Here is a 22,932-nt window from a genome sequence, read left to right on the forward strand (position 1 = left end):
AGAAGTATGTGCAGAATTTCCCTGCACATGTCTTTGATGTTATCATCGCAGCACATCATGGTTTGCAAGTGAGGTTATCACCTCATTTAGGACATTGCTTATCTGCATTAAACTTGCTACAACAACGTTCTTTATGAAATCAGCTTTTTGCACTTTAGGAAACCTTCCTTTAAGATTCCTTCAGCCTTATGTCGTAAACATGTCATAACCCCTTAGAAATGAACTCTAGGTTCATACAGGGCTTTGCAAAGGCATTCATGTGCAAACACTAAGTGCTGCATAATTGTGAAGTGGAAGGAAAATGATTCATACTTTTCAAAACATTTACAGTGAAAGTTTCAAAATGGGTGACATGCATTTGTATTCAGCTCCCCGGAGTCTGTTACCTTTAAATAAAGGTACAATTGGCTTCAGAAGCCACACTTGTTTATAATGTAATCTCTGAAAAAATGCAACTTTTCTGTAAAGGTTTATTAATTAACCAAATGTGCAACAAAGACCAAGAAACAAACCAGGTCAACAATAAAGTTGTGGGGAAGTTAAAACCATAGAATAATTATTAAAACAATATCAGTGGATATTTTAATATGTGCACATCTCAAGCAGCACTGTCTAATTTATTATCAAAAAATTTAACACATTTGAGATGGCTGCAAGCCTCATAAGACATGGCCGTCCTCCTAAATTGACCAGCCAGGTAACAGATACCAGCATTGTTCAGAAAAACTCTGGAGGAGCTATATAGATCCACAGCTCAGGTGTGAGAATCTATTGACATAAATACATATCCTCTGAGCAACCAACCAATTTTGCAATACATTGTTTGTGGCAGATCTAAACACTTTAACATCCTGATAGTAAAACTTTGTAGTGGCAGAATTATGTTCTCTTCTTAACAAAAGACAAGGAAGCTAGTCAGAATTAATAAAAAGACGGTGGGGGATTTTTAAAAAAAAAAGGGCAATTCTGGAAGAAAGGACTTCCAGCAGTACAAAGACCTTAGCCATACAATCATAGCCATAATGTAATGGTCTAAATAAGAGTGCATTCGTCCTCGTAACAGTTCCAGCTGTAATTGCTACGAACGCTGGTTCTACAAATGGTATGAGTAGTTTTCAAAGGTACTGTTAAGTAGAATAGAGGGGTGAACTGACATGTTGCAAGTGCTTCAGTAACGGAGAACTGTTCCTGTGAAGGAACATTCTTGCGCCTCGGATGCATCAAGAGCAGACAGGACAAACTGTTTGAGATCTGAAACAGGTTCAGTCTGGAGGTTGCTTCAGTCTTGCCTGAGCCGTGGAGGCGGTGGAAGGTGGCTGCCGTGGCAGGTCTGCAGACAGCCTGTCATTAGGCCATAATGGTATTAAATTAATCACATCTCAGTGTGACAGAGTGTAGATGAAGACTTAATCAGGGGCCCAGGGTGTGAGCCAGATAATATCTTGTCGCCCTTGTCGTGTCTTCCCACAGCTATTGATTGAGGATGAGTATTAGGAGCCCTGGCCTGCTCACAGTGTGTCCCACAGCAAAGGAAAGATGGAAGATGGGTTTCTTGTTTCTCCTTTCGGGCTCAGGGAGGAGTCAGGGTGAACAGGAAAAATAAATAAATATCTGTAGTTTATAATGATTGTGAGTTGATGTTAGGGAAAAGTTTTAGTTTGTATCCTATCTCAGAATAAGTTATTTCTTATTCTGCTTAAAGGTTTCAGGGCACAGCTGTTCATAAATGCTCAAAAAGCATAAGATTTTGCATTGGTGGCAGAAATCATCAGCAGTTTTACTTCCAGTTGTGTCCCCTTTACTATAAAATCTTGATAGCTATCACCTCTCCCCCCTCCTGATCACTCTGCTCCTTTTCCATAACTCTCTTCTTTCCTTCTGTCGAGGGCAGTCGGAAGAGGAGGAAATGGATTTGGTGAGTTTGACAAATGCCTGGGCAAAAGGCTGAAATGTTAACACGCTTCAAAGTAATCACATGCTGAACTGAAGGTGGTGTTCACAGAGGAGACACTTTTCCTTCAAATAAAAAATAAAAAATGTAAAAGACAACAGCTTTTGTCACTGCATGCATTAAGTTTGGCCTGTGAAGAAGACTGCCTTGGCCTGTTAAATTTTCTCCTCTGTTCCAAACATGTGAATATTAGTCACCAGGAGTTCCAGTATGCAGGAGTGTGTGATAGAAAGAGGAGAACTAATGCTAATCCTTTTCACACTGCTATATTACAGTCGCGGTTTGATGTTTAACAATTGAAGAGCAATGAGAAAAACATAAATCGTATATTCTTTTTCCGAGGGAGAGAAAATTACATCATCCGAAATGAAATCACTCTGTGAGATTCTTGGGGTTTGGTGAAGTCATCTGGCCGGATAGTGTTGGAACAATTCAAGGAAGCCATCAACTTTATGATGCAATCCGGCTTCAAACGCAACCGTTGGCAGCTGCGCATATGTTTGTTATATTACACACGGAGGGTTTGTCATAGCATTGTTTTAAAAGCTGCAGCGTGTCTGCTTTTGATTATTAGGCCGTGTGTGCATTTTGTAGCTCACAGCAAAGCTCACTGCATGACCGCACCGAGCTGTGTAGGTGTGTTTGTGTGGATGCATGCCAGCCACTACACTGAAAAACCACCGCAGCTCCTCTGTGCGTCACTCTGGGAATTGAAATGTGTCATTTGCGTTATCCTCTTGCAACATCTCATTCGGGTGTTATGTGAGTGTAGAAGCGATCTGTTGTCTTGCGCTGACTTTTCTTGCTCTGAATGTTTATTTGATTGGACTTAGAGTGAATCTTGAGAGTTTTCTCTATCCCAATTCACTATTTACATGTTTGACATATTAGAGAAAAAAAACTATAAAAAGGAGGGGTGGATTTTACGGGGGATTTGTCATTGTGATGTATTTAGTGAATACATTTGCACATGTGCTTTTTAGACTAAACTTTTAGATTTTACAGAAACATTTCAATTTTAAGAATAATACACGTTAAGTTATTTCAGTAATTTGATTTCAAAAGTAAAACCATTGTATAGGTTTATTACACTGACTGATGTAGCTGAGGCTATTATTTCTAGTAAGGCTGACAGCCCACAAAGTGCTTTATCCAATAATACTAATGGAAAGTTTATAGGAAGGAAAAATGTGGTAGAAAACATGCAAATGCAATAGGGATTACTGGAGCCTTGAAAATGTTTTGATGTGAAGCCTCTTTTAGTAGTTTGGGGGAGATTTACAGAGTGTGTGCTGCACCTAGAGGTATAATTTCAGAAGCTAATGCACACGGAAGTATTTGGGGCTTTGACTGCAACAGTCACTTCACTTTTGTTAAACCACCACAGAATCAGAGTCAACATCAGAATAGTTTTTTTTTACCCGAGCCCCAAAAAAAGGACTTGGTTGTTGGTTGGTAAACCAAGTCATCTTTTCAGGTGAAAATAAATATAACATTTCATTTTGAAATCAAGGTCCCAGAGTCTGGCATATCAGTTGAGTGGCACAGAGTCCACATTTTCATAGTCAGTGAAGATTTTGGGAGTCATGTTATCTACTGGTGTGTTTTATAAATTCAAGAGTGAATGCAGGAATTTTTGGAGTACTTCATGCTTCCACCTGCTGATTAGCTTTCTGGAGATGCTGATTTGGTTCTCCAGCAGGACTTGGCATCTGTACACATACTGCCAGAAGTTCTGATAACTTGGTTAGTTTTCATTGTATCATTGTGTTTGAATAGCCAGCAAAATGACCTGACTTGAATCTAAGTCTCATTCTCCTTTTTATAACAATCAATAGGAGAATGAGAGACCAAAACTGTACAGTAGCTGAAGCTATTACTAAAGCTACATGGGCTTCCTTTACACCTCAGATGGGACACAGGCTGCTTCCATACCACACTGCATTAATCCAGTAATTTATGCAAAAGGAGCCCTGTCCAAATACTGTGTCCACATGCAGTACCTCACCTTACATAAACATACTGCACAGTAGGGTGAAATGTCTGTTTTTACTGGTCTTATGTAATATCATAATTTTCTGTGAATCTTATTTTTGGAACGTGTTAACTGTGACCCTTAATCATCAAAATAAAAAAAACAAACACTTAAAATATGTCTTTTTGTGTGAGTTGAATTTATACAATTCAAACTGTTCACTTTATAAAGTTAATCACTGGATTAAATTTAATATTATGCTATAATTTACTGACATGGACATCTGGTGATTATGACTTGGGGTTTTTAACTGTACAATTTAAAATACTGTTATATACTTTTGCTAACTTACACAGCTTCACTGCCACCTTGTGGTGGATAATGTCTGGTGTAAAATTACGGGGGGAAAAAATATATTTTCAAGTACTTTTTAATTTCTGCGATGAGAGTATGCTCATAGTCTGGATAGATCTGGATTTGGACTGGTATATTTTCTGCATTTATTTTCTCCGTCTTGCTTTTGTGTCCTACAGAACACCCAGAGGATAAGCAGTTCCCAGTCCACCCAGCCGCTTGCCACTCCTGTTGTGTCTGTTACCACCCCCAGTTTGCCCCCACAGGGCTTGGTCTATTCAGGCATGCCCACCGCCTACAATCCTGCTGGTGAGTCTGCACCTTCTGCCCTCATCCCTACACTGAAAGCAGCCCCCTCAGCTGGGACCTCTTGTAGTTCACGTTCCTTGTTCCTGCTATTTTCTTACTAGCGCACAGTTGTGAAGGTGAAATGTGAGTTAGTTCTCAGTTTGTGAGTGTGTGACTGCTTTTGTTTTAACAGAGTACTCGCTGAGCAGTGCGGATATCTCCTCCCTGCAGGGCTTCAGCTCTCCCGGCCTCTCTCTGGGCTCCATGTCTGCATGGCAACAGCATCAACTAGGCCAGGCAGCTCTTAATTCTTTGGTGTAAGTAACACACTTGCAAACAAAGGCACACTCTACAGACACCCTCGCATAAAAGCAACACCCACGGTGCTCTGTGATATCATTCTGAATCATTCACTTACATATTCCTGGCTTTTAGCACTGTTTTTTATTTTTGTTGTAAACTGAATATGAGATATTCTTCTTCCCTATGCTGCAGTGGTGGAAGTCACCTACCTCAGGGTTCCAACTTATCCATTAGCACCAGCCAGAGCATAAACATCAAGTCTGAGCCCATTTCCCCGCCCCGCGAGCGGGTCACCCCATCCGGGTTCCCCCCACAGCAGCCCCAGCAAGGGTCCAGCCGGCAGGAAGTCCTGGGACGCTCGCCCGCCGACAGCCTCAGCTCGTCCTGCAGTTCATATGACGGCAGCGACCGCGAGGACCACCGGGCGGACTTCCATTCCCCGCTTGGACTCGGAAGACCCCCTGCCGGCTCTGAGGACAGGGAGAGCCCGTCAGTCAAGCGCTTGCGCATGGATACATGGGTGACATAAGGAGCTCTGATCCGGTCTGCAGTCACCAGCCAGACAGAGAGAGAGAGAAAGGGAGGGATTAGACATGGGGATAAAAGACAGAGCGAGGGTCCTTAGAGCTGTCAACATTATTCTATTATTCAACTCCACTTCGATTTGTAATTCTGGGATGTAACGTTAGAAGATGTCAGGGCATATTTAAGTCAATTCTAAAACTGATACAGCAAGGTTAAATAATCTAAATACATTTTGGGCACTGGCAGGTGGTATCAGGTACTTGGTGCAGTTCAGAAGGCGTCTGCAGATGAGAGAAAATTGTTAAGTGATAAGCGGTAGAATATTGTAGCCACTGGTCTAGTCAGACACTTACATGTAGTTGCTGTTTTGCTGTCGTGCTCGCAAGTTCGCAAACAATCCCAGAAAATTGTGTTGCTTTCAGGCTAAGGACTCTCTAATTACATAGGATGTTCACGTCAAGAAGTATGTCCAAATACAACGGTGCAATCACCCAAGTTTGGTCTAAAAGGGGGGGCCTCTCTAAATTTTTTAAATCCATATGATCTTTTGACACAGAGCACATCATGGCGAGGTCTTTCAAGACTCTTTAATAAGCTAAAACAACTTTAAAACAACAACATGGGAGGTAAAATAACATCAGAATTTATCGCAATAATGATAATTAATTTTATAATTTAAAAGAGTAAGGTGTATAAATATACAGTTAAGATAATGCAAACCTGTCCAGTTGAGCTGGTTAGTAAGCCAACGTGTTCACATTTGAGCAACAGTTCATTAGTTAAATAAGCCAAAGCTGGGGTTTTTGTGTTGTACAGTTGCTGTAATCTCTCTACAGTTTGCTCAAATACTGCCTGTCTTCTTCTTTTTTTTTTTTTTCTTTTTTTTTTTCATCATACTCTGTATTTTTCATCGTACTTTGTTGCGGTGTGAAAATCACAAAAGGCTGATTCTTGAATCTGAAATCAAAAAGCCATGGGCGTTTGCTGTTCTATTTGTACAATGTCAAAATATGAGCCAAGCGTTTTGTCTCTTTTTTTTTTTGTTGTTGTTGTTGTGTAAATAGCAACTTTAATATATATATTGCCAGGGTGGTGAGTACACCGTTTTCAAGAAAAGTATATTTTTGTGGTTTACAGCTGAGTTTACAGGAGTGGACCTTTAAAAAAAAAAAGAAGTCACTGGTCCATATTTCAAGGTTTTGTTCAGTCATTTCTGCATAAACTCTGACAAATTTTTGCTTTTAGATTATTGGTTTTGTCTTGTTTGCCCTGAATACACTCTATGACGAATTAAGTAAGGTCAAACTTTTTTCTTTCTTTCTTTTTTTTTTTTTGAAGGATGATCAAAAGGCTGGGGGAAATAGGGTTTCTTCCTACCTATTGTGCTCTAACACCAGGTGCTGAAGTTACTGCCACAATTCAAACCCGCGGTTTTATCTCACACAACAGAGAATATTCTATTGTTGTTGCTTCTAACTCAACTGACTGAAAACCATCTCTGAGGCCATTTGGCTCATCCTGCCACTGGCTTTTGGAATTTAACTCAACAAATTCAAACACAGAACAGCTGCTGGTGACGTTGGGATGAAAATAATCATATATGCGGGCCCACATGTAGTTGTAAATACCCGTAATAACCCAATTGGCTGAAGAGATCCTATCACAAGTTTATCCCCATTTAGTGACAGTGCTGTAACCTTGTAGTAGAAACAATAGGAGCCAGAAATTTGCAAAGAAATTGAAAGTTGTTTTTGCATACAGCCTGTGTTATTACACTGTAACAATGACTGAAAAAAAACAGGGTTGTGGTGGTTTTAATTCTCCATTTCAAAAGGAATTACCCATTCATCAGATAACAGCACACTGACTGACTTCTATATTTCCTGCTGAGAGGCACACATTTGTATGAGAATTTTTCTGTACGAGACGGATTTCACTGTGCATTCTCCATGGCGTGTCTTGTGTTTGTTAGTAACCTTGGGCATCCTTCAACCTTCCCACAGTTTTACACCATTGCAGATCTATGCAGATTTAACTCCACTTCACATGAAATATAAATGCTATGATGTCATTACTAAACATATTCAGTCCACAAGCTGTCAGGGGAAAGAGTGTCAGACTGTTAGCCTCTTATTCTGAAGTGCCACAGCTGGAAGTTACTGGACTACAATTTTATTATCATCAATCTCTTTTGGGCCATCTCCTCATATTCATTTTCCCGTAAGAAGTATTCATACAGCTTGAACGTTTTCACACCGTGACTTGTTGCAGCCACTAGTCTTAATGTATTTTATTGGGATTGTGCATGAGAGAGCGATACAATGCAGTACTTGTGAAATGCAATAGAATTTATTTATTTATTTTAAACAAACTGAAATCTGGAAAGTGTGACATGTGTTTTCTGCCTCTAGCCACGACTACAGCCACACATTTTTGGGGTTATGTAATAAACCTTTATCCCAATGTTATTTACCAAACACCTCAACCTGAGTCAGATTGGATAGACAGACTTCAAGAAACGCTAATCCCATTTCTTGATATCCTAAAGTAGCCTGGATGTGTGTCTTTGGTTGTCCTGCTATTTTTCATCTATGTAATGATAATGGGTGGGGAGCTAAAAACTTACATTTTTGGTCTCGCTGTCATACAACAATTGCCTTTTTTGGCACTCTTTTTTTGAAAGATCAGATTTGTAGTGTTCTCTTGATCTTCAACTCCTCCAGAGTGGCTGCTTCTCTGATTAACACTCTCCTACATTGCACCCAGACAAACTCAAAAAGCTGACCTCTGAAGAAAAAGAAGCGAATGCAAATTGACGCCACACTTTATACTGTTTAACTTGTAAAAATTACAAAAAAATCCCAATAAAATCCAGTGCAGTTTGTGGTTGTAATGTGACAAACTTTGAAAAAGTTCAACTGACTGCTTTTGCGAGACACTTTATGACACATAAATATACACCATAGTGTTTAATTGCCCTTATTGTAATCCAGTTTAACACAGCAGAGGAAAATAGCAATAATAAATGACTTCAACAGAAATCAGCCTGTCTTGGCAGCGCCGCCTCATAGTTGAGCACATTTTTTAGCACTTGATGACATATCAGGGAATTTTGTAGTTGCTCTACCAATATGCACAGTTAGGAAATGCCTTATTCCAAAGAGAAATTGCACCACATTTGTTCTCACTCCTGTACGGAAAAGACAATGCAGACATCATCTGGGCGGGAGCAGATCCCGCCTCTCTTCACTGCAAACTCACACAAGCTATTGCATGGTGAATGCACGGTGATACAATTCGCTCTGTTCGTCCTCGTCCAAATTGTGCATAACTGATGAATGTGAAAGGAAAGGGTAATCGATGAACCTCTGGAGAGGACTTTCTTCACTTTGCTGTGCAAGAGCACACCGCTTTGCTTCATGGCTTTTATAAACAGAACTAAGTGTTTGGTAAGTGTCTGTAGTTAATAGTTCACGTAACTAAAGGAGCTGTTTTCGGTTTGAGTGCTCAGACCGTTTGGCGGCACAAGCTGGACTTTGTTGCCAATAATAAAAATATTTGTTTTAAAATTGAAATAGATTTTAAGTTAATCTGCATTTTTGTTTTCGCTTGAATGTGTTATTTTATTTTCAACATACAATAATTATTCAAGTGAACTTTTTATTGAACAATTAAGATACTATGCTAGATGTTGTACAAAATTTGTATTCTACACAAAAAAGTGCAAATATTGGCTTTTCATGTGTAATTTTGTTTGGGTTTTTTTTCTCTCTTATTCTGTATAAAATGAAGTAAACAACTCTTTCATAGAATCTGTTCTTCTGTGAAGTCCCAAACAGTATAAACTGTCAACTTTATTAAACACCTCAGTGTATGCTCAATCTGAACTCTGTCTGCTCATCTTTGTGTACTTGGTTAATGCTGCATTTTCAAAAGTTTAGTCAAAAGACTGTAGGCTAAAAAAGGCCCACTTTGCAACATGTCTGCAATACAAATAAAGTGAGCTTTGGAATAAAGATTAGTTAACAAAATAATGATAGTAATAATAAGTTAATGGATCACTAAGTGTAATGAATCAATTTAATACATTTGTTGTAATACATTTACTTTTCGTGACATCCAAACTATTCCTCAAATTGAATACTCAAAGACAGCAGCAATTTTAACATACAGAGGACTTTCTTATAATGACCTGCAGTTTAAAGGTTTCCTGTGGATGAAGCGACAAAAACACAGAAAACCATACAGTAGCCTTTAATGGTAAGATTTGGTATGTTCAATTTGTGCATACATCTATATATTTCCGCAAAGTTACCAGAAGGCGGCGTTGTTGTACAATTAAATGTATACCCAGTTGGTCGCTGGCTTCCTGGTTGGGTCACGTAGGTTAGAAAGGAGTTTTTATGTTTGCTTTATAATCTCTTGGACATATTTTTAAGGAACAGTGGTTTGATTCAATTGCAAGGCCACTTAAAAATACTTAGGAATGTAAAGGATTTTCCAATGCCTAAAAACCGGCAATAAGGGAAACAAATTCAAAATTGAAAGTAAGGAAGCAACTTAAGTTCAGTACTGTACTCAATGTTGCACTTAGGATAAACTAGTTAAACAAATATCAATTTTAAGCAACTTACATAAGAATTCTGACATAAATTCTAAGCTTGTTAAGACCAAATATACTGGAAATAATTAAATGAGTTTAACTTGGAATATCTTACAAATCCTTCATTTTACCATGAAAACTTGGTCTTAACACATGTACTTGGGTGTCATGGCACAAACACCATGGGTGTATCAAAATTGCATTCCACATCTGGGAGGTCCTTTTGTCATGCATGCTACACACCTTGCTAACTGTCATGTCTTGCAGGAATACTGGAAGAAAAATATTCCTGAGTCATTGTTGCACTGAGAAGTTTTACTTGTGTTTTTGCAGTAGCGACGATTAAAAAAAGATATTTACCATGGAAAAGAACAATTGCTGCAAAGCAGATCACTTACAAAAATCTTGATTGTTACAATGATAACATTGTCCTATCACTGTTACGATGATAGGACAACATTCACCATAACATGTAAAAAGAATAATCTGCAAGTTTTGAGTATGTAGGCATGAATCCCTGTCATTTTATATCATGATGTTAAAGTTTTTATGTCGTCATTCACATTTCTTTTAAATTTTGCATACAATTCTGTATTTATGCTCATGGGGAAAAAAGTCAACTATTAGGTAAGGGGTTAAATTTGAATGGGAAATTATAGTCACATGTTTTAGCATAGTAAAAATAACTATCAAATGTATGTGGGTGTACAATTTTTTTTCCACAAAGAACAAGGATATAAAACAGCCCAGGGTACTATTTTTGATCTCAGTTTTTTTTCTCTTCCTGGTTAAATACAGGTAACAAAGCACCCGCTTCGGATGCTATCATCCCATCACCAACATAGGTTTTTGAGGAATAGTGTTTTTGACCCAAAATTAGGTTTTCTGAGACTTCTACAGACTTCTACAGATGCAGAAATCCTATATTTCAAGTATGTGCTTAGAAACACTCATAAAAGAGAGAAAAACAATCAAGATTTTTGTGTTTTCATTCCCATTATACCAATCATCAGTTATGCAAAAGTGAGTGAAAGGCCAACTACTTGATTGAAGCAAAAATAGGCTTTCTCACAAAATGTCTTGAAAATTAAATGGATCTTACATCCATTGAAATTGTCTGCAAGACAAATTTTTTTTGATTGTACCTTATTGAGATAAAAGTATAAATTGGTATATGCTTACAAACAGATAACATTTTGAACTGATTTATCAGAAAACACTTATGCTTCAATGTGTTAATTAACTTTACTGTTTAATAATTGCAAACAATGAGATGGATTTCTCATTGCCAAAAGTATTTCTACCACAGTATTTAATATATTTCAGACATTTCACAGAGACATACTTGCACATACCTATACATATAGACAACTTAGAATAATCAGCTCATCTCAGTGATGTTTATGGAATGTGGGAGAAAGTCATATTATCCACAGAAAACACATGATAGGGAGAACATGCAAATTCCATGCAGAAAGGATTGTAAATTATGCCGCGACTTTAAAATCTGCCTTTTTTCATATTTCAGATGACTAAACAGTGATCTTACTGTTAAACTGGGTTTCTGTACACCAAAACCTGAAAGAAACTTTAATCTTGATGGATTTTTTTTCCTCCTCCTCCCAGACTAGTTGCTTGTTATGGCAACCAATAAAACTGACACTGTAGCAGTTTTACAAGTTTTGTAAGTTTTGAGGACCAGTCGAGTTTCCCTCTGAAAAAGTTAAAGAACTTTTTTTTCAGTCACACGACTGAGTGAAAATAGGATCAAGTGTACCACCTAGCGGTGACTTGCAGTTTACACATTAAATTAGATTAAAAATGATACAACTCAAGGTCTAACATATAAACAACATCTTTTTTTTTTTTTAGCTAAACATTAATAGCATTTTTAATAGATAGTCAATCTGTAATCACAAAGGAGATTGGACCTGATCTCGTTCTTCGCGTGCAGGACGGCAAAATAAGGTCAAACTCCCCGGGCCACCTGAAAGGTGTTGCCACAAAAACGGAACTATGACGTCAGAAACCTGAGCAACGGGTAGCTAGCTTGCAGGTGATGCTGGACTGCGTAAATGTTTGACTGACTTGAAAGTACACGTGAGTATTCAGTTTCTCAAAGGCTTTTACGAGTGAAAGCCTTTCTATAAGAAGGCTGGAGTTGGTGTTTTAAAATGTTAAGACGAAAAAAAAAAATGTACGTCTTACATTAGATTAAAAAAAAAGGTCTTTACTTCAAGAAATGTCGACACTTGACAGCTATTTGTTATGTACAGTAGCTTTTAGTGAGTCATTAAGCAAATAATAAATGATATGCTACAAATGTGCGCCCTCTAACCTCCCTGTTCCCCTTGCACGTTGTTTGTGTGCTTCCATGTTCCCCCAAAATGCATAATGTTTTGGCTTCCTGGCCATGAGACCAGCTGTGTTGTGGCTTGGATGAGATCCAGTGTGCATGTGTAGAGCAACTGAGCAAGGTTTTTGGATTGTTTGATTTGTGTGATATGCAGGCCTTGAGGCCACCTGCCATAGGGGATCTTGCCCTGTACCGATACCAAAACCTGCCTTTTAACTAGAAGCCAAGTTGTGGCTCTTTCATGTGGGCCTGATCTCCTTAAGACATCAGCAAATATTGAACAAGTCTCTGCCCAGAATCAAACACATCTGCTGTCATGTTAGTCCCCACCGTTAGAGCAGAGACAAGCAGAGAGGGGGAGAGGAAACAGCAGTGGGTCTGTTGCATTAGCTTCTGTGTGGACACAGAGCTAAAGTTTATACCTAACAAACACAAATGCTCAGTTTTAAGGAGCTTAGGCTAACTGTGTTCCTCAGCAAACAAATATGAGTCTGTGTGAAACGGAGTGCAAGATGAGCTCTGACATTTCATATGCCTCAGTCATGTTGCAGAATCAATCTGAAGTATTTTGGGATTGTTTTGGACAGTTCTGCTGTAGAATTAGGCTAGATTACAGCATTAAGTATATTTTTAAACACTTGGACCTATAAAAGAATTCAGAGAAGCGTGTTGTATACGCAGCTAAAAGCAGACATGCTCTCATATGCAAATAAACCATCAAGTATACAAATCAACAGACTTACAAAACAGACTGCTGTACTCTGAGCAAACATTTAACTGTTTTGGTGTCAGTGTAATCTCTTTGTGCATTTGCTTCCATTTACTCAACCAGATACTTTTTGATCTCCTATATCATGAGTCATATGCAGCTCGGTATATCACGGACAACTTGGACAGACCTCGGCAAGTTTACCAGTGGCACTCTGATTCACTGAAACTAGGACTCGTGTGACTGGTAGTGCCGGTTTCAGCCACTATGGCTTCTCCACCAATCACCTGACTTTGCTTCTGAAACACATCCTGTTGTTCATCATAGTTAGAATGGTTGAGATGTCTGCAGGAAACAAAAGTTACGAAATAGTAGGAAACTAACTCAGTGCATCTCTGTCAAGGTGTGTATAAGAGGACGTCTGAGCAGGTAAATTAGCTTTTCTCTGTCTAAATTTGATGGGAATTGCTAGTCACATTTTTCTGTTTGAGTTTGTAGGTAGAATGGAGTAGTTCCAACAATCAGTTGTATGACTAATTATGGATAGTGTGGAACACAAAAATACATGGAAAATGCATAATAATGAAACTAATGTACATTTATTTTAACAGTCACTCCTTCGAAATGTAGAAGTATTATTTTGAAGATTATCGATAGGCAGCTATATTGACAATTCATATAGTTTCTTGCTCATCACTAGTCTAAACCCTTAAAGATTTGAAATATGCTTTAGTAAATAATCTACAACAAATACACTTTAGTCTTCTTTTGAAATGTGCCTATAACCTTTGCTTTGATAACACAAACACCTTCTGTTATCACTGTTTTGGGGCTTTTAGGAATGTATTTGTTCTCTGTAGTTCTCCATATCATTCTTTTGTAAACAGTGTGTGAGGGAAACAGATTTATTTTTCACATTTTTGTTTACTTCCCGATAGGTGTTACTTAAGATGGAAGGCAAAAAGAAATTTCTAGAGAATTTTCGTCTAAAAACTAAGCTACCCAACATCAAGAAACCACGTAAAAAGCCGCTTGCCAAACAGCCAAGGAACCTGGCCAATCGGCGCAGCATATCAGTGCCAGACCTTACCTCACTTCAAGTCGAAGCAAGCTCTGGAGAAACTGATGCACTGGCTACCCCTTCTGAGACCATCAACTTTGGCACCTCTCCTGGTCAGAGTGATACAGATTCTGTTGCTAGTGGTTCAGTCAGTGAAGGACCGCTTTTTGCAGAGAAACTCACTCACTCAGTGTCAGACATTCAAGACAGGATTCATAACATTAATCTTCCATCATCAAACAGATTGAGTGCTCCACCAACCTATGAGGATGAGGTTTACTTGAAGACCTCAAGCCCACAGAACAAAAAGAATGTTCGTATTGAAGGCTTTTCTCCACAAGAGCTTAGAAAACCCAAGAAAAACATGCAAAAGTTCACATTCGAACCCATTAAAGAGCCAGAAAGCGACCAGGCGGAGAAGGAGAGTGTACCTGAGGAAGAGCCCTATACTCGCAGAAGGACGTCTGATGCTGTTGCAGCCGTCCTCAACAGAGCGAACTCAATGGGGGAAGAAAAACGTCTTCACGCTGAGAAGAAAACCGTAATGTTCGAGACAACAAAGCCGACGTTAGAAAAGCAGACTATACAAACCAGCCGGCCAAACTCCTCTACAGATAGGCTGTCCTTAGAGGCTCAATTTGACAATGCAGATGCCTTTTCTTTGTATTCTGCATGTGTCACTCCCAGTGAGGATCAAGTTAACATGCTATGGCCCTCGACCTGGGATGAGGAAGACCTTGAACAAGTGTCTTCTTCCTCTCTGCATAGAGAAATGTCCATGGATGACGGTGTTTTGGACTTAGAAAACCAGGATGAGTCTCTAGAGGAGGTTAGTAATATGGATTTTTGTAATATTCTGTTTTTTTTTTTTTAATTGAACTATAAATCAAGATAGAGAACTCTTGTTTACTTATATGTGAAATTTATACAATAGCTCACACTAGAAATCGTTTTTTATATTCTGATTCACAAATCCAAGACATTCCAACTTGGATGCAGTTATTAATTCCTTTTGAAAAACTTGGGGTACTATTAAGAACACCTAATCTTTTGTGAAAAGCATAGTTTTTAATATTGGAATGGTAGCTTGAGCACATTTATTTGAATGTTTGCATAGTTGATTTAACAAGCAAATAGCATGCATGTCTTTCTTTTTTGCCCATAAGAAGAATTGATGAGAAATGGCATAAAGCCATTCTCATCAACTGAATTGTAGATTCACTGTGTTACTTTGGAAATATGTTTCTTTTTTTTCTTTTTTGACATCAGTCAATCTTTGACATATGAAAAAGCCTCTGAGTTTTTTGCAATGACCTGCTGAGGTTTTGCTGGGATATAATCTCAACCTTTTTTTCTCTTTAACGTTTCTGAAGTACAGTGACGAAACCAGTTACAAACCTGTGTTACAAGTCTTACACAATATGGTTTAAATCTCTCTACAATGTGAACAAAAAGATTAAAATCTCTTATGCACTGTTGACACTCTATGCCCTTAAAGCTGCAGATATGTAACTTTTATCTGCTGCTTTAAGATAAAAGTTAAAGCTACATAGGAAGGAAGGAAAAGCTCTACATATTTGTTACATATTTGTTGAAACGGTCACTATATTGTGATAGTATGGTATGAGGCAGATAATATGTGAAATAATTGGACTCCTCTGCCATCTCCCAGTGCTCCCAGTCCTAACTAGAAACAACCAATCAGAGTCGGGAGACAGATTATTGCTGTCAATCTCAATCTCGTGAGGCGCTGCTCATCCCTCCCCTCCCCACCTCATTTCGGTTCAGGTAGCATAGTGCCAGATCTTACCTCATTTCTAGGTAAAATGAGGCAAGTTCAGGCTCAGGCTAGTTAGCATTACCACCGATTATGTAAGATTTTTACTGCAATGGTGAGTTGCTTCTTCAACATTAGCACATTTAGCAGCATTGACTGATAGCGTTAAGACACTCCTCCTGGCTCTGATTTTTTATTTTTTTCACTTCAGAGGACAATAGCAGCTCAGGGAGGAGGAACAGAATGATCTTTTCGCAGATTATCTGTTTCATAACAAAATGTCATGACATGGAGAAAGTTTTAACAAATATGTATGAAAGATATTCTTTATGAAAGTTATATACTGCACCTCTAAGAATTTGTATATGAACAAAACTACATGCAGAAATGTTTGTTTTTAATTAAAAATATATTTTTTAATAATTCTAATTCAGAACTCTGCAGAAACTTTTGAATACTGTGATGACTTTGATGACAACAATGCAGAAGGCACTGTGAGTAGTCGCATACAAAAATACTAAAACATGCCAAGCAGCTTCTATGAACAGTCAAGTTAGTTTAACTTTTGGTTTCTCCACAGGACACTTTGTTGTCAGGCCCCGATGCGCCGACAACCTCCCGGTTCCAGAGGTACCTCCTAAACATCAACTTAAAATATGGTCGGAATCTGGTCATCAGAAGCAGGCGTGCCGGTAGGTCACCAAGATGACCCTCAAGAGTTCCGGACTCTCCTGCAACCTGCTAAACTTTAGAAATGTACATATTTCGAAACTGTTCTTACAGCAGTATGGCAGGCTGATGCAGCTGGCTGGAGCTGTTCAAAGAAGCCAGTCCCATTTTTGGTTAAAGGAATGCAGCCCATTGTGTGTTGCCAGTGGTAATAGCTAAAGGGTGAGGCCTTAATGAAACATTGCAGGTGAACAAAACCTGCATACGTTTGTAACGTTTAAGCACAAAACAATTTAAAGTTTCACATTGGGAAAGGGTTGGTGTGATTAGGAAGAATGGGGTGTGTTTTCTGGTTTTGCTTAAATGCAACTTTGCTATGAGAATGACAACACAAAAACGACAACAAAAAAAAAAACATTAGGAAGTATGCAGTTCGACCAGTATGACAAAAAGCAGACTATACCAGAGTGGAAACCTGTATTTCAAAAACAAAAACTGCAGTTGTTGTAGTAACTCCTCTTTAATTGACTTGGATTTTAAAAAGGAAAATATTTTTTCATGAATAGCTTTTATACATTTATTTATTTTGAATGGACCAAAAAGTAAAAAAAAATAAATAAAATTCTGGAAATAATTTTTCTGTTTTATTAATTTAATTTGTGATATTTAGTGAAAAAGGTCACATGTCATGAGAGTTTACATTTAAAGCTCTGCTTTAGCTATGATAGCATATGATAGCAGCATGGATATTGACAGAGAAACCTTAGATGAGAATTCTTACAATACATTTGATTCCATTCAGAAGATCAGCTTAATGTTTATACTTCAAAACAACAGCTTCCTCTGGTGGCCAAAAACAGAACTACAGCAGTACAAGAATAAAAAAAGATGTGTGGTCTCAAGCATGACGATTTGCTGACATATTTTGAATGTTTGGAGGACTTGCTTTTCTTAAAAAAATATAAACTTGTTTTTAGATAGTGTTAGATTTATTTAATGTTTTAAATCTAATTCCATATCATTTCAAAGCTACATCAACATCAGTTCGTTTGCAATTGAAAGTTTCAGGCTATTCTTCTGTTGACCATCAACCCTGTCGCTGTGGAGTTCTCTCTTTTATTTTTCTAATCCTGTTGGGTAAAAGGAGACCCTCCAAGCCCAGCGTCCTGTGCTAGTTGAGATCTTACACTTCGTGACAAGATGGCACAATGATGATGCAATGCCCATACACGCCCCCTGCCTCTGCACTGTTTGCCCAACAATCAGCACTGTGCCAAAGGGCCACCAATGGCATACATTGTCATTACATATTCTGAAAGGGACCCACACCGCCAGCCCCCCACTCCTTGGGGTTTTTGTTCTCCCCTCTTTTTCCTTTCTTCCCCCCATTAATTTCCATCGTCACCATTCTCACTCATGCCAGAGCTTTTTCGCCGTGCTAGCTGCCACATTCTCCTCCTGTCAAGTTGCCTGGAGGTTTCCCTGTCACGGGCTGGCAGGGTGGAGCTGCTGTGGGTCCTGCCTGCCTTTGCGAGATGTTCATTTGGAGTGGGGAGCTGACAGGCCTGACAGCCCATCCCCACAGGGCCTTTGTCATGTGATTCAAGCCTCCCCGCAGGCTCTCTCAAGCACCCCTTTATTCCCCCTCTATACAAATGAAGGCATGGGGCTGGCTTTCATTTTTTTGGCCAATCTGCGTGCAATTGCAGAAACAAAGAAGTCCGATACCCCCACCTCGCTCCCAGACGGACTTTCTTAACAGGCTTGGGAGATTAACACTGGTTGCTTCTAGATTTTGGGTTTCTGGTCGCCTCATGCTGGCGAGTGTTTCTACTCTTTTGACAATTAAACGGCTACTTTCCTGGTTTCGCCATGTGTGGTGTGCACGTCCTGCCCCCAAATGACAGTACCTCACATAATTGTCGTGGGGGAAGGGTGTGTATTGTCCTAGACATAGTGCATATGCATGGCAAAAATACACTCTGAAAATGTTTGCATAAAAATATTCCTTCTAATATTATATGAAAGTTGCACATCCATTTCTCAGTGTGGGGATAATTTTTTTTATGTAATTAATTTAAGGTTCAAGTGATCCATATGTGAAGTTCAAACTTGAAGGGAAGCAATTCTATAAAAGCAAAGTGGTTTACAAAGACCTGAATCCACGATGGAACGAATCCTTCTCTCATCCTCTTCGAGACAGACACCATGATGTGGAACTTCGGGTAGGCATTTTTAATTTTTTTTGCTTAAACACATGCGCAGAGTTTCAATAGTAGCCATTATTAACTCAATGCAATTCAAACTCAAAACATTAATTTTTTTATGAGATGCATTAAATAGATTATAACATATTTGCAGGTCTATGATAAAAATCTCACAGCTGATGACTTCATGGGTTCAAGCACTATTTCTCTGAAAAACCTTGAGTTGCACAAGTGAGTGCTTGATCGATGCATTTCATGTGAATTTCATGATTTAACTCAAAGCAAAAAAAATACATATATAATATCTTAAGTGAATTATGGTTTTAAATCTGTCGTTCTCCAGAACACATGAACTGGAGTTGCATCTTGAGGACCCTAAGAGCAAAGAAGATGACATGGGAGTTATTGTCCTCGAAGTCCGCTTGAATTTCCGAGATGCGACAGTGAAAAGAGGCAATGTATGAATAAGTCTGGTATTTAAAATGTTTGCAGATTAAATTTTATTATATGTACTAATGAATGCCTTTCTTTTATTATTTTAGAGATTTCTGCCAAAAAAGAAGGTAACTACTTTCATACTTCCCACATTTTCTTTTATATTAAAAATGTCCTGAGTATGATTACTGTAGCATTCTTCAAATAAAGCTTTTCTTTTATTGGGAAGTTCTTACCCACAAGAGCACTAGGGGGCAGTAGCTCACTGTGAAATGGCAAGACAAAGAATTATGAGTATGTTATGGACCCTGGCTTTTGTGTGTAACCTTGTTTCACCACAGCCAATATAAATGTACATATATTCGTAAGATGTTTAATTAACCTTTAAGCCATGATTATATGGTATTTAAGCAATTAAAAACTGTGGCAAAATCTCGTTCATTTCAGAATCAAAATATTACACCTTAAATCTGTCACTGGGATTTTTTGCTAAATATTCCATAGGAGTATTTTGTTTAGCAGTAAACAAAGTTTCATTTCCCCCTCAAGTGGTTTTCAATACACCGCTACTGTAATTAGATTCAGAGTGAAATTGGAGGGTTGCTGCTTGGGACTCACTCTGCAGCGAGTGGGTTTATCTTCACACCTATGCTGTCACTACATCTGCCACTGTTCAGTCTCTTGATGGTCCAGCAGACAATCTCAATTTGAAATGAGATGACAAAGAAATGAATGCCATTTTCCTTCAATGTTGTAGGTTATCCGCTGCAGATGGTTAAAGATGCTCAAAGGGGGGCAGAGATGCGCAGTGGGACTATACACAACGTTCTACCCGTTTAAATCAGACTGCTAATTTAACAATGTAGCAATGCAGTTTTTTTCCCCCTGATTTGTTTTTGAGAAACGTACAGTATCTTATTGCATTTAACACCTATCGTGGTCTTTCTGCTCAGCTCCCCCTACGTTGGTACATCATTTTCTCCCTCTGTGATACCACCACAGAGACTGGGAATGGCAAGTGCCTGAGTAAAACTCTGCTGTGTGATAGTGTTTCAAACAGGAGGGGGCGTGTGGGAGAAGCGGAAAAGCGAAGGGTGGGTGGTGGTGGGCTCGGGCTGTTCAAGGCATGTTGCCAATGTGGGATGCCTTAGATCGGTAGGGCTGATAATTCCCAGGCATGGTGGGCAATAACCCAGATGTTAGAATGTAATATCACAGCTGTGGATGGACAGTGCTGAGGTACCAGCCAAATGGACCTGGGTCTGAGCTCATCATGCTTGTCCCCATGCTGTCCCACCATATGGAAGCAATCGTGCAGCCCTTTTAGGACCAGGAATAGATTCTCTTTAGGGGCCACTTACAGTTAAGTGGAATTGTTTTATTGGCCGCTGAGATAGAAATGTGTCCAAGATAAACACTTGGGATGACTTGGCTGAGGCCTGTTTTATATCGCTCCCTCTACTCCCTCTTGTTCCTCTTCTTTTGAAGGGGCTGATATTTATAGGGCTGTGCTGTGGTATTCCATGTTAATTCAGGTCTCTGAGATATGCTTTGATCCCCTCTGGATTGGGTGGCAATGTGGGTTATGACCCTCTAGCGAAGAGGAGGGGCCTCCCGAGTGGCAGGGGGAGTTGCAGCAAGGCCGTTTGAAGCGCCGTCGCCGGGGCAGCCGAAGGAGCGAGGCAATCAAAGAGGCTAGAGCAGATTACGCTCCTGCTCTTTAATTACAGTCAGCTCTACACAACCTCTGTGCTGTTTGTTTTTACAGCCCTGGCCTATCACCGCACGGCCTCACGGGAACTCCAACATGGAAACATATCAAGGCCTCCTTTCCTCTCTACTTCCTCTGTGGCACATAGCACAAGTGGAGAGTTTGCTGTTATTATTATTTTTCATTTCCTTTATCTTCTTATCTTAAGTATGAAAACTACTATTTAGTTTTAAAGCAGCACTTGAGAAAAATAGTGCTTGAATCAAGGTTCCATTTGTCCATATGCAGTTGTGTTTTTTGCCAATTCCAAATTTAAGGTCTTATATTTCTGCAAAAATGTGTCTTAAATTCAGAGTGAATCTGTGAGCCGAGAGCTCCAGAAAGCTGAATCTAAAAAAGTTGAAATTTTGACATGAGAAAGTATATAGGGACCCTGTTGTTAAATTAAGACCGGATATATTGGCCAATGTGCAGTAAACTCTGACGCCGGCCATACATACTGCATGTATGCATAATTTGCTGATGAGAGAGCTGTATGGTTAGCATCATTACTCACTGCTGCCTGCTGTCTCTGCTGCAGTATGCCAAGTGTCCTGCCTCCCCACACTCAGTCTGGGAGCCAGTGATGAGTGGGACTGTCACAGCCAGGGACATCTGGCTGTTCGCTGACGGTCCTCTCTTCCTGCCTTTCCTGGAAACCTCCATGGTGTATGCCTTGCTTGTCAGTAAAGATGTGCTAATGTGCTTCAATAGAGATAGCTCTGTATAATGTAAACCTTTGTCCTACTTTCATGCAGGAAGTTAACACAATAAAGTGTTAACCTGAGGAAGTATCATTATTAAAATAAATAAATAAGCTCTAACTATGTACAGGCACATACAAATTTGTTAGTACATTTTATAATGATGCATAAAACCTTAAAGTAAGCTGTGATGGCCATGGTAGATGATTTTTGCTACCGGTGAACCATTTCTGTCTTCTTGGTCAATCGATTTGGATCACAATCCTGCTGAGAAACTAAATTAAAACCAATTTTTGGCTTTGTTGCAGAGGTCACTAAATATTTATTTAAAATCTTCTGCTATTTCAAATAATTGATGATGCCACACTTTCTAAGAAGGCTAGCAAGGGAAAGGTGGTCACAGTACCACAGATCATCTTACCTTACTTGGGTAATGAGGGGCTTTTCTATATATTCTTCCTCAGTGACATGCCAAATCCACAGAGAGAGTGAGAAATTTCAATCTTAATGCATACATTTCCAGTTAAAGTTCAGGCTGCACATAGAAAACTCCAAATGTTTAATTTTTGTGATGGTTGGTGGAAAATGACTTGTGGCAGCGCTCCCACCATCACCGTATTGATATTGTTTCCTAAGTCTTGAGGAGGCCAAGACGAGCTTTGAAGTTTTAACTTTCTGTGCTATCTTCCTCACTCTGATATATATGGACCTTCAAAAAAGCATTCTTAAAGGCTAATGAATCTGCGAGCTTATATGTTTTGGATATGCTAGAATTTTTAAAATGTCATTAAATATGGTTTCTTTTAGGTCTTTTAATTCTCTCGGCTCACATTTCAACCCTCACATTTGTTCTTGATGTTTTATTTCGGACTAAATGAAAAGTAAAAACCAGTTAATAAATTGCAAGAAATTAACTTTGTAGTAAATTAGTGATTGCTATTTTAATTTAAGATAAGGATTATTAAATATTCCCATTTTGGCCACTGTACGATTGTACTTGTTTTTCTCTTGATTACTAAAAGGTGAAGCACCAGCATGCTTTCTTGTTTTGTAGTATGAAACTTTCAATAAAGCATGTCTACTTTGCAAATTTCTTTCAAGTTACTTAACGCAAGAGTTAATTCTTTGGTTTGATGTTACTAAACCTAAATTGTCACTCCTTTTTTCTACAGTGAATACATTTTCTTAGATTAAAATTTGGATTTTGCTTAGTCTGGTAAGAGTAAGCAGTACAATCTTACCAGAGTAAGATTGTACTGCAAATAG

At 38.8% G+C, this 22,932-nt stretch overlaps 2 protein-coding genes across 18 annotated transcripts in view; both read left to right on the forward strand.

Annotated features, from left to right (window-relative positions):
- Nucleotides 1-9,283, forward strand: part of mef2aa (myocyte enhancer factor 2aa) — a 75,302-nt gene extending 66,019 nt beyond the window's left edge. For 9 of the 15 annotated variants that reach the window (XM_008412371.3, XM_008412374.3, XM_008412373.3 and 6 more), the window contains 4 exons: nucleotides 1,892-1,915; nucleotides 4,460-4,589; nucleotides 4,762-4,885; nucleotides 5,064-9,283. In XM_008412371.3, the coding sequence (XP_008410593.1) occupies nucleotides 1,892-1,915; nucleotides 4,460-4,589; nucleotides 4,762-4,885; nucleotides 5,064-5,400 (615 nt within the window). In that variant the 3' untranslated portion in view covers nucleotides 5,401-9,283. The remainder of the gene's footprint in view (nucleotides 1-1,891; nucleotides 1,916-4,459; nucleotides 4,590-4,761; nucleotides 4,886-5,063) is intronic. The other 6 variants (XM_017305331.2, XM_017305335.2, XM_017305336.2 and 3 more) reach the window with 2 other exon arrangements.
- A 2,705-nt stretch (nucleotides 9,284-11,988) lies between these two features.
- Nucleotides 11,989-22,932, forward strand: part of mctp2a (multiple C2 domains, transmembrane 2a) — a 46,020-nt gene continuing 35,076 nt past the window's right edge. Inside the window, exons 1-8 of one of the 3 annotated variants that reach the window (XM_008412368.2) lie at nucleotides 11,989-12,099; nucleotides 14,003-14,953; nucleotides 16,336-16,395; nucleotides 16,482-16,593; nucleotides 18,653-18,795; nucleotides 18,932-19,008; nucleotides 19,121-19,235; nucleotides 19,320-19,340. In XM_008412368.2, coding sequence (XP_008410590.2) covers nucleotides 14,015-14,953; nucleotides 16,336-16,395; nucleotides 16,482-16,593; nucleotides 18,653-18,795; nucleotides 18,932-19,008; nucleotides 19,121-19,235; nucleotides 19,320-19,340 — 1,467 coding nt within the window. In that variant the 5' untranslated portion in view covers nucleotides 11,989-12,099; nucleotides 14,003-14,014. Of the gene's footprint in view, nucleotides 12,100-13,259; nucleotides 13,494-14,002; nucleotides 14,954-16,335; nucleotides 16,396-16,481; nucleotides 16,594-18,652; nucleotides 18,796-18,931; nucleotides 19,009-19,120; nucleotides 19,236-19,319; nucleotides 19,341-22,932 lie in introns of those variants that run through there. The other 2 variants (XM_081608195.1, XM_008412369.2) reach the window with 2 other exon arrangements.

The sequence above is a fragment of the Poecilia reticulata genome, chromosome 6 (assembly GCF_904066995.2).
Source record: "Poecilia reticulata chromosome 6, P_reticulata-male-v2, whole genome shotgun sequence".
NCBI lineage: Eukaryota > Metazoa > Chordata > Actinopteri > Cyprinodontiformes > Poeciliidae > Poecilia > Poecilia reticulata.